The sequence below is a fragment of the Capra hircus genome, chromosome 29 (assembly GCF_001704415.2).
Source record: "Capra hircus breed San Clemente chromosome 29, ASM170441v1, whole genome shotgun sequence".
NCBI lineage: Eukaryota > Metazoa > Chordata > Mammalia > Artiodactyla > Bovidae > Capra > Capra hircus.
Genome location: NC_030836.1, coordinates 12,200,311 through 12,212,857, shown reverse-complemented (window position 1 = coordinate 12,212,857; position 12,547 = coordinate 12,200,311). Strand labels below are relative to the sequence as shown.

The 12,547-nt window shown below is 39.6% G+C and overlaps 1 protein-coding gene across 3 annotated transcripts in view; it reads right to left on the bottom strand.

Moving 5' to 3' along the window:
- PRCP (prolylcarboxypeptidase) overlaps nucleotides 1–12,547 on the bottom strand; it is an 87,839-nt gene that overhangs the window by 73,942 nt on the left and 1,350 nt on the right. For 2 of the 3 annotated variants that reach the window (XM_005699483.3, XM_005699487.3), the window contains exon 2: nucleotides 12,329–12,511. In XM_005699483.3, the coding sequence (XP_005699540.1) occupies nucleotides 12,329–12,496 (168 nt within the window). In that variant the 5' untranslated portion in view covers nucleotides 12,497–12,511. Of the gene's footprint in view, nucleotides 1–12,328; nucleotides 12,514–12,547 lie in introns of all 3 variants that reach the window. The other variant, XM_018043431.1, reaches the window with a different exon arrangement.

The following is a 12,547-nucleotide window of genomic DNA, read 5'->3' as shown; positions in this document are numbered from 1 at the left end:
GTCCCTTTCTGCTACTAAAATAGTTCCCATTCATTTTTAAATTAATTTTTATTGGAGTATAGTTGATTTACGATGTTGTGTTAGTTTCAGATGTACAGCAGAGTGAATCAGTTATACATATACATATATCCACTCTTTTTTCAGTTCTTTTCCCATGTAGGTCATTATAGAATAATGAGAATTCCCTGTGTTATACAGAAGGTCCTTATTAGTTATCCACTTTATATATAGTAGAGTGTATATGTCAATCCCTTATCTCCCAATTTATCCCTACCTCGCTTTCCCCCCTGGTAATCATAAGTTTGTTTTCTACATCTGTGACTATTTCCATTTTGTAAATGGATTCATTTGCAACATTTTTTTAGATTCCACATATAAATGATATACATATAATATTTGTTTTTCTCTGACTTAACATCACGCAGTATGACAATCTCTAGGTCTATTTATGTTGCTGCAAATAATATTATTTCATAGTTTTTTATGGCTGAGTGATATTCTACTGTGTGTGTGTGTGTGTGTGTGTATGTGTATGTGTGTGTGTGTGTATATATATGCACACACACCATGTCTTTATCTGTTCTTCTGTTGATGGACATTTAGGTGACTTGGAGTACATGTATATTTTTGAACTATGATTTTCTTCAGGTATATGCCAAGGCATGGGATTGTAGGATCATACGGTAATTCCATTTAAAATATAACTATCATATGATCCTTCAAACTCATTCATTTAAACTCTTCTTTCCATAACATAAAACCAAGGCCAGAAGAAAGTTCTGTATTGTTAAAACCTCTGTTATGATTTTTTTTACTCTCCAAAATTACCCAACTTGCTAGTAAAAAAGATAATAAGACATTATTTATTAATGTCTAATCTGGATTTCCTTACAAATGTGACTTCTACAACTATCTCTAAATCATAAATTACAAAATCTTCTATCTATTCCAGAAATACAGCTAGTAAAGAGGCAAAGTGAAATACAGGCTTTGATGACACCAAAGCTCAGTTTAAATTCTGATGCTATCATTTATCAGCTATGTGATCATGGATAAATTATGTCATCTCTGAGCCCTTTATTCCTCTGTAAAAAGATGCAGTAGCTCTGTGCAGGGTTAAAGATAAGCATATGAAGAGCAGTACCTGTCACAAGGTGACTGTCATATCCTGGTGAACAGAGCAGTGCGATGTCTCACAGCAACTCCACACCAAGTCATGTTCTTAAAGTCAATGAAAACTTCAAAGAAGGAATATCCACACCAAGAGTGTGTAGTGGAAATAGTAACATTGACTTCATAGTGTTGACTGCCCACCTCTTGCCTCATCACCTCTGCCCTGTCTCAGTCTTACTGACCTCCTTTCAATTCCTCCTGCTCATTTCTAAATTAGTATCTTGTACACAATATATCCTCTACTTGGACAGAAATCTCAATCACCTCCCTTCTCCTGGCCAATAATTCCTCCTCAGCTTCCTGCCTCTGCTTTAACACCATTGCTGATCAGAGGACTTTCTAATATCCAAGACTTAGGACCCTACTGTGGCTCCCACAACATATTATTTCCTTAAAACACACATCATAGTTGTAATTACTTATCACTATCTTCTTTCCCATTAAAATGTAAGCTTCATGAGGTATGTCTTTGCTTTCCCCTTATCCCTAACTACTGAGAATATGGCACATAGGAAGAGTTCAATAAATACGTGTCAAGTGAATATATAACTGTGTTGCTTTACTAATGTTAGATATCATAACTTCTATAATAGTTATACTTTCAAACATGTAAATTCTATTACACAACCAAACTGCAGGGCCGCTGTGGGAAAGTTCCTAAAGAAATCTGACTTTAATAAAACTGTCTCTTCCTTATGCCATGTGGACAGTTCTCACAATATAAATAGCAAGAAAGAAAACATCATGAGCCTGACAGAGACACAGCAGCTGTTTCTCTCCATTCACAGCACCACAGACAACTTGGAACTAACTGACTCATACACAACAGATAGCAAGGATTTACAAACACACATGGTTAATTAGCCTCTGTTTGCAAATGAAAAGCAAAAAAAAAAAAACCATAAAAATACTGCCTTTACTTTAGCTCTCTAATAAACAAAGGCACTTCACAATCACCACAGAAGTAGCTTTTAAGGAGAAATTGTTCCTGAAATGTTCATTCTTCACCCTTCCTCAGGCCACATTCATATACATATAGGGACTGCTGCACTCCCTCCCATGACCCTTCTCTGTAGACATGCTGAGAAAAAGGTCAGTACAGTTCACCTCCAGATCATAAAAATAAGAGAATGAAAACAAGTAGGCCTGTTATTTGCCTGGCTTCCTACCTTGTTCCATCAAAGCATCTTAGAAGGTTGGGAATCAAGTTTCCATACTCTTCCCTTCCCTATGCATACACACCCCTTCCTTACCTCAATGTGCAGGGAAGCAGGAAAAGGGAAGGGGAGAGATATTGATTCAAAAAACATTTGTGCAGACGATATTCTAAGTAAAACAATGTGCAAAGGGCTGTGAAGGGGTATGGATACTTACAAGACACGCTTCCTGCTTTGAAAGGGGAACAAAAGGTTTTAACACAAGGCTAGAGTTACGACAAATGCCATGAGAGAAGTACAAAGAAAGATCTGACCAATCACACACTTTCTGGCCCCTAGAGGAGGAGTGTCTGAGATGGAGCTTAAAAAATGGAAGGGGTTGATAAAGGAGGAAAGAGGCACGGGAGAGGCATTCCAAGCAAAGGGAACAATGTGGGTTAAAACACAGAAACAGGATGGGCATGTGTGGAGAACAGATTAGCAAACTGGAAAGGTGGGTTGGAGCCAAAGAGTGGAAGGCCTCAAACACTACAGGATTTTTTTCTTGAGAAAGCAAAAAATCAGGAAACATTGCAGGTCCTGAGAAGAAGAGTGGTTTGACTGAAGGGGAGGTGATTAATGTGGCCCATGGGGACTGCAGTGGAGGAGGAACTACAGGTTTCAAGGAGGACCAGTTAAGACTCTTCCAGGGACTTCCTTGGTGGTCTAGTGGATAAGAATCCACCTTGCAGTAGAGAGGACATGGGTTTGATCCCTGGTTGGGGAACTAGGATCCCACATACCACAGAACAATTAAACCTGCATGTCACAACTAAGACCTGATACAAATATTAAACAAATATTAAAAAAAAAAAAAAGATTCAGGGAAACCTTACTGAGATAAGCCATTCCATTCCACGGTACACCCATATGTATATATACATATCACCTTACTTATTTAACCTATATGCTTATTTAACCTATATGCAGAGTACATCATGTGAAATGCCAGCCTGGACAAAGCACAAGCTGGGATCAAGACTGCCAGAAGAAATATCAATAACCTCAAATATGTAGATGACACCACTCTTGTGGCAGAAAGTAAAGAGGAACTGAAGAGCCTCTTGATAAAAGTGAAGGGACAGATTGAAAAAGTCAGCTTAAAACTCAACATTCAAACAATGAAGATCATGGCATCCTGTTCCATCACTTCATGGCAAATAGATGGGGAAACAATGGAAACAGTGAAAGACTATTTTTGGGGGTTCCAAAAATCACTGCAGATGGTGACTGCAGCCATGAAATTAAAAGATGCTTGCTCCTTGGAAGAAAAGCTATGACCAACCTTGACAGCATTAAAAAACAGAGACATTACTTTTCCAACAAAAGTCCATCTAGTCAAAACTATGGTTTTTCCAGTAGTCATGTATGGATGTGAGAGTTGGACCATAAAGAAGGCTGAGTGCCAAAGAATTTGATGCTTTGAACTGTGGTGTTGGAGAAAACTCTTGAGAGTCCCGTGGACTGCAACCAGTTGATATGGATCAAACCAGTCCATCCTAAAGGAAATCAATCCTGAATATTCATGATTATTATCCCGGAGGAAGGAAATGGCAACCCACTCCAGTACTCTTGCCTGGAACATTCCATGGATGGAGGAGCCTGGTGGGCTATAGTCTATGGGGCTGCAAAGAGTCGGACATGACTGAGCGACTTCACTTTCTTTTTCTTTTCCTGAATATGCATTGGAAGGACTGATGCTGAAGCTGAAGCTCCAATACTTTGGCCACCTGATGGGAAGAAGTGACTCATTGGAAAAGGCTCTGATGCTGGGAAAAATTGAAAGTGGGAGGAGAAAGGGATAAAAGAGGATAAGATGGTTGGATGGCATCACTGACTTGATGGACAGCAGTTTGAACAAGCTCCAGGAGTTGGTGATGGACAGGGAAGCCTGGCATGCTGCAGTCCATGGGGTCGCAAAGAGTTAGGACACAACTGAGCAACTGAACTGATCACCTTGCTTCCCAGGTGTCACAGTGGTAAAGAATCCTCCTGTCAATCAGGAGCCGCAGGAGACTGAGATTTGATCTCTGGGTCGGGAAGATGCTCTGGAGTAAGAAATGGCAACCCACTCAAGTATTCTTGCCTGGAAAATTCCATGAACAAATGAGCCTGGTGGGCTATAGTCCATGGAGTCACAAAGAGTCGGACAAAACCGACCACACATTACCTTGCTTATTTCCTTCAATGCAATCATTACAGTCTATAATTATCTTATTTACTTAATGTTTATTTGCTTATTATCTACTTCCTAACCAGAAAATAAGTTCCACATGAGCAGTCCAACTATTGTCTCAAGAACCATGCCTGCCATATATATAGACTCTCAGTAATTCTTTTTTTTTTTAATTTTTATTTTTACTTTATTTTGCTTAACAATACTGTATTGGTTTTGCCATACATTGACATGAATCAGCCATGGGTATACATGAGTTCCCAATCCTGAACCCCCCCTCCCACCTCCCACCCCATATCATCTCTCTGGATCATTTAAAAAATGGTAACAGTACCACAAGGAGAAAGTCGTCATTTAACCAGATGAGTCCAGTTCTGAGTCAGAACTATAGATCCAGGAGAAAAGGGAATTCTCCTACACTGCTGGTGGGAATGTAAGTTGATACAGCCACTATGGAAGAAGTATGGAGATTCCTTAATAAGCTAGGAATAAAACCATCATGTGACCCAGCAATCCTACTCCTAGGCATGAGTGCCAAAACTGAAAGAGACATATGTACCCCAATGTTCACTGCAGCACTATTTATAATAGCTGGGACATTGAAGCAACCTAGATGTCCATCGACAGATGAATGGATAAAGAAGCTGTGGTACATATATACAATGGAATACTACTCAGCCATAAAAAGGAATGCATTTGAGTCAGTTCTAATGAGATGGATCAACCTAAAGCCTATCATATAGAGTTAAGTAAGTCAGAAAAAGGAATATAAATATTATATACAGATGCATATAGATGGAATCTAGAAAGATGGTACTGATGAATTAATTTTCAGGGCAGCAATGGAGAAACAGACATAGAGAACAGACCTATGGGGGGAGGGAAGGAGAGAGAGAGTAAGATGTACAGAGATGGTAACATGGAAACTTACAATACCATATGTAAGCTAGATAGCCAATAGGAATTTGCTATATGACTCAGAGAACTCAAACAGGGGCTCTGTGACAATTTAGAAGGGTGAGATGGGGAAGGAGATGGGAGGGAGGTTCAGGAAGGAGGGAACATGGGTGTACTTATGGCTGATTCTTGTTGATGTATGATAGAAAACTACAAAATTGTGTAAAGCAATTATCCTTCAATTAAAAAAGTTAAGTGACAAAAAAAAATCCTAAAAAAAAAAAGAACTACAGATTCAAGTAGAAATATTAGGAGGCAGAGTGAGGTAGTGATTAGAATACACTTGGTACCTCAGTTTCTCCATCTGTAAATTGGGAATAGCAGTACCAAAACCACATGAGGTCAAAGGGAGAATTAATGAGCTAATATGTGTGAAGTGTTTACATAAACATAAATACAATGCTCTATGTTATAAATATTGTATCAGTGGGAGAGCTAATTTTTAATTTAAAAAACATTTTACATGATCTGAGTCTGTATCTTACTCAAAGTTGAGATGGAAGAATCGTTTAGGTCTCATCTGTCCACAGGGTCACACAGAGTCGGACACAACTGAAGCAACTTAGCATGTATGCAGACACTGGACAAGGAAATGGCAACCCACTCCAGTATTCTTGCCTGGAGAATCCCAGGGACAGAGGAGCCTGGTGGGCTGCTGTCTATGCGGTAACACAGAGTCGGACACAACTGAAACGACTTAGAAGCAGCAGCAGCATTTACCAAAGACAATTAATGGTAAGGCAAAAAACAGAACTTGTGCCCACATTCCTACCTGATATATTAATATATATCCACTCTTGATATAATTCCCTATAGATAGGAGGCACTCATGAACAGAATTACAGGTGCATCAGAGATCAGCAGATCTAATATTTTCATCTTACATATTAGTACACTGAGATCTAGAGTGAAGCAAGTTGCCCAACATAGTAATACAAGTTAGTAGCAGGGCTGATACTAGCAACCAAATTTTGAAAATGTTGTGTTTTATGTACCTAAAGGATAAAATCCCTGTAATATGCAGATAGATATAAATATGCATGCTTAGTCACTCAGTTGTGTCCAACGCTTTGTGACCCCCTGGACTGTAGCCCACCAGGCTCTTTTCTCCATAGAATTTTCCAGGCAAGAATACCTGAGTGGGTTGCCATTTCCTACTCCAAGTGATCTTCCTGACCAAGGGATCAAACCTGAATCTCTTGTGTCTCCTGCATTGCAGGCAGATTCTTCACCATTGTACCACCTGACAGTATAAACTCTAAAATTAACTTCTGCTGAAACTACATTTTAGCATGAATTGGTAAAATATTAAAAACTCAGCTATTAGAAAGACAGTGTTAGATTTAGTATTATCAAGGAGGTATTTGAAAAAATCTGAAAGGATACAATTATTATCATCCATTTTTCTCTCCACAATTTACCAAAACTAAAAATAGTATAGGAAAAAAGTGGAATTAGCTTCATATGCCTTTTTTTTATGTATCAGTCTTAAGTGAAAGAAAATAATTTCAGTGAGGAAAAAAGTTAATTTCTATGCCTTATTTACAAGTGTACTATACTACATCCCACTGGAAAAAAAAAAGAAACATTTGTACTAGTTAAGTAACAGAAAAGAATTCACATTCATATTTACCAGAATAACTATTTTAGATATGATACGGAATGACTTATATATATTTTATTCTGAGTGGAGAGGAGGTACGTGCTCAGTTGCTCGGTTGTGTCCGACTCTTTGTGACCCCCTGGACTGTAACCCACCCTCCTCTGTCCACAGGATGATCCCGGCAAGAATACTAGAGTGGGTTGCTATTTCCTCCTCCAGAAGATCCTCCCCACCAAGGGATCAAACCCCCATCTTCTGCAGCTCCTGCATTGGCCGACAGATTCTTTACCACTGAGCCACCTGGGAAGCCCCCAGAGAAGAAATTAAAGCCATATGAAAAAACTGCAAGATAAAATAAAAATAACATTTACCATTTACTAAGTGTTTACCAAGGGATCTAAACTGTGCTAAATAAACACTTTACACATATCAGCTTATTTCACAACAAATCTGTGAGATGAATAGTATAATTGTCCCTATTTTGCTGATTATAAAAATAGAAGCTCACAGTAACTTGTCTGAAATTACTCAGGTAGTGTTAGAAACAGAATGCATTCTCAAACCTGTATGATTGTCAAGTTCTATCAAGTTCCTAATCCTCAAAAGTTTTGATCAAGATCAATTCATCATAGCTTAGGGGTGAACTACATGACCCCTTCTGACAATGATTCTGTGAATAAAAATAGAAATCAGTTCAGAATTCGTATAATATTTGTGGCAGTATGCTCCAGGCTTAAGGAGAAGGTCATCAATACATGAACCAGTAAGAAGAGAAAGGAAAAATGAAAAGAAGAACAGGAGGAGAAAAAGCGATAGGCCATTCCAAGGCACCTGACACAGCTCCATTTTACTAGACATTCACTAGGGCCACCATGACAAGAAAGGGAAACCCCGAATAGGAATTGAAAGTAGAACTGTAAGGGTAGAAAGGAGAACTGTAAGCTATAAATCAAAATTGCTTCATCTACCATGATGGTCTCACCATAGACGAGGAAGGAGCTGTAGGAAGGCCCTGCAGGAGTCAGCAGCCATGAGCTCAGTGCTGGGCCAAGATGCACAGTTCTCACATAAACACTGGTCAGTAGTTAAATAAGAATAGTTGAGTATAGATGACTGACCAGTAGGTTTCTAGAAGAGGCATTACCACAAGTGTCAGCATGTAGATCAACCTGAAATGCATGGCACTACAGACAGTGTGGTTTAAAGACAGAGTAGCAGAGGAACCACCATTTACTTCATTAAGATCCTCAATTTCCTAATGTTCCAGGCACTGTGCATGTGCTTTCCTGAATTACCGTATTTAACGCTCACAACAGCTGTAGGTAGATGTAACAGTTAATTTTACATGTCACCTTAGCTGAGCCATGGTGCCCAGAATGCTCAAACATTCTAGATGTTTCTGTGAAGGTGGTTTTTTTGGATTGGATTAACATTTAAAACAGTAGACTTAGAGTCTAGCAGCTTAACCCTCCATAATGTGGGTTGGTCTCATCCAACTAGGTGAAGCCTGAAGAGCACAAAAGACTGACTACTCCTGAGCAAGGAATTATGTAAGTTGACTGCCTTGGGACTCAAACTGCAGCTCTTCCCTGGGTCTCCAGTCCACCAGCCTATGCTGCAGCTTACAAGGCTCTTCAACAACATGAGTCAACTTCTTAAAATAAATCAATCTCTCTCTGTGAAGAAAGAGATATACATACATACACACACACACACACACCACACACACACACATACACACACACCCTACTAATTGTTTCTCTAGAGATCCCTGACTAATAAGTAGATACTGATTTCTATTTTCACCAGTGAGGAAAGTAACAGCCTGAAAAGACCCATTCTCCTTCCCCATTACATCACACAGTAAAATGCCTCCAGGATTCACATTCAGATCTGAGGGACTAGCATGGGAGTAAGAGATAATGAGAACCATGGAAATCGAATAAACACAAGTCACGCATCTCAAGGAGCCCTTTACAACATTCGCATCACACATATGAATGAACGAGTGAGTGAAAGTCAGTCAGTTAGGTCCGACTCTTTGCGACCCTATGAACTAAAACACAGTCCATGGAATTCTCCAGGCCAGAATACTGGAGTGGGTAGCCTTTCCCTTCTCCAGGGGATCTTCCCAACCCAGGGATCGAACCCGGTGCAGATTCTTTACCAGCTGAGCTACCAGGAAAGCCCAAGAATACTGGAGTGGGTAGCCTATCCCTTCTCCAGAGGATCTTCCGACCCAGGAATTGAACTGGGGTCTCCTGCATTGCAGGCAGATTGTTTACCAGCTGAGCTATCAGGGAAGCCCTATCACACATACATGCAGAGCCCTTGATGTGCCCAAATGATGTGTTATCCTTTCTCTGGTCTCCTGACTCAGTTATTTTTGATTAAAAAAAAAAATCAACATTCCTACTAAATCAACATTTGAAGACTGTGAAAGAAAAGGAAATATAAATGGTAAAAAAAAAAAAAGGAAAAGATTAAAAAGGAAAATAGATGATTTGTGTCATTAATTAAATGACAGTAGACCTTGTTTGGGCTTTTTCTGGGTAGTCATCCATTTAATTCCTCAACAAATATTTATTTCGTACTTTATATTTTTATGGGCTCTTTTGGGTAATGGATAATGCTGTCTAGCTGAGGAGACACAAAATAGTAAATGTGAAAAAAGTCCAACTAAAATCAGGAAAGTTTCACAGAAAAGGTGATATTTCAGCTGGGACAGAGGTATGCATTTAACTAGCGGAGAAGAGGGGGGTAATTCCAGACAGAATTTTTGACACAGTAAACTTCAATTAAGTCTATGTTCTATGTTGCTAAAAGTGTGGAGAAGGTGGAAGGAGGTGGGGATCTATGGCAGGATATGAAGCTGAAAGATCAGCATGCGATGAGAAACAATACGAAGGACTTTGACCTTTATTCTGCAAGTAATCAGAGTTACGAAGGAGGGCTAAGCCTTTATACTGAGACCATTCATGGAGTTTGCCTGAATATAATAACAACTGGGAATAGCTTAGACAGATATAACAACAGGTAAAGAAATCATTATAAAGTTGAATGAAAATTAAACCTTGAATAAAGACTAAGTCTTAGGTACAATAATAATGTTTATCATTAAAAGGCATGAAAGTACTTCATCTGCTCTAACTTAAAAAAATTAAAGTTGAGTTTATACATACTTTTCAATCTCAACTAAAAATTTATGTGCAGAAAAACTGGCAATTACTATAAAACCATTATTGTGCAATAATTATTATACAACACATTTGTATACATGTGAAAGTCTTTCTCAAAACAGTGAAATAAAACTCAATTGGAGTTGATGCGAATAAAATTACTATTATGGTAATAAATCCATTTGTGGAATCTGAGTCCTAAAATGTGAACTGAATATAAGCCAGTGGGCAAAACGTGGCTGAATAAGGCCAAACAGATCTTGTAAATCACCACAAATGGAAAAAGAACTGGCCTTTTATAGCTAAAGAGTGAAGTGGTCAAGAAAGAAATTTACAATGAAGGAATATAAATTAGGACCTAAGAGATCATTCAGTCTCTTCTACCTTTTCATTCTCCCTCTTTTCTGCTGATAGTTCTCTCACCATTCCTAAAAGGATTATAGATATCCATTCCAGTAGTTTCCCTTCAACTTAACTTTAGTTATGGAACTCTGCAAAATCCCAGCATATAGAACAAATAAAAATATAAAACTCAGGCTGAAAGAAGTCAAGGGAAGGGGTTCTGGAGTACCCTAACTTGGTTTCCATATGGGCCTTCACCATCCCTCTGAGACAGCTCCCCCAAAGCCTTAATTTTTCAGTAAAATGCGAAACACATTGGTCCTTGTCCAAACCTCTCAATTTACAAATGAGGAAACTGAAGCCTAGAGAACTGCCTAAGAAAAAGATGTTTCGTAGTACTCCTGCTAAAACTAGAATGCTTTCTCTTCATAATCTCTAAATTTCTGGGTTAAAAATGATTTCTTATACTAGAAGTTCACGTCATCCCTCTCTATCAAATTCTCATTTAAAATTCACTTGGGTTAGTAACCATCAATTTACTAAATGCCTGCTCGAGACCAAATACTTTGTTAGGGATATGTGATCTATTCTCATTTAGCCACCACCAAATCCCCATGAGGTCAAGAAATTGGGCTCAGAGAGGTATATGAAACTTCCCAAGGTCAGAGAGCTAGTATTAATAGATTGGAATTCTGATCTATCTAACTCCTAAAGCCAAACCTCAGACTCTTGAAGTTCTAATCCCAATGTTTCCCAAATCTTTGCCTATCTTTTCACATGCATGCACACACGCATGCTCAGTTGCTCAGTCGTGTTCAACTCTTTGAGACCCCATTGAATGTAGCCCACCAGGCTCCTGTGTCCATGGGATTTCTCAGGCAAGAATTTTGGGGTGGGTTGCCATTTCCTGCTCCAGGGGATCTTCCCCCACCCAAGAATCAACCCCCCGTCTCTTTTATCTCCTGCCTTGGCAGGCAGATTCTTGGCAGGCACACTTTCACTGTGCCACCTGGGAAGGTCATTTATCTTTTCACAGGCTCCCAGAACTGTAAGTGATATTGTCATTTCACAAAAGATGTACTTCCTCATCCAGGCTTCTCAGGGAATACCTACCTCATGCTTCAGCCAAGCACAAAGGCATCATGCCTACCTTAAACCTCTGAACTCAAAATTCAGAACTATAGAGATGCTCACCTTCACTCACCCCCTCCAAATTTTGACAGACTCCTACAACTTCCAGGGAAAGATGAAAACTCTTAATAAAAGGGCTACAAAAGCAATAACTCTGAGCTGAGCATAAGACAATAGACTGACATTTTAGATTGAAAAAATATTATATATTATCTGGTAAGATATTAGAAATTTGAACTTAGGGGCTGCTTTGGGACAAAAGATGACTGTCACTAGGCTCCAGAGCTGGCATTAAATAATTTTAATTTGGCGGGAGGTCAAAGGAATTTTAGGGCATCCTCTGCAAGCAGGAGTTGAAGTGACTGTGATGGTCAATCACAGAAGGGAGTGTAGAGCCAGAAATGACAATAAATGATTGGTGACGGAAGGTGAGTTTAAATAGATGGGACTTGGGCCACCGGACAAGTCCTCAGCATTAGGGTTCTACAATTTCGATGAGCTTCAGTGCCTGAAAACTACAAAACCCCAGTCCTCGCCACCCACTCGGACACCCCAACCCTTTTGGCCTTACCTTCTGTTGGATGTAGCGAATCGAATACTTCGGGGTAATAGTAGGGCGAGATCTGAAGCTGGTTGACCAGGGTAGGCTGCTAGGGGCCCTCAGTGACGGCGATACGGGGCTGGCGGCCCCAGGAGTCAGGGAAGCTAGGAGCAGGAGCAGGAGGGAGCAGCGCCCCATGGCTCAGGACCGTGGCTGCAGAGCGGGTAGGAGGGAGACAGGCAGATGCAC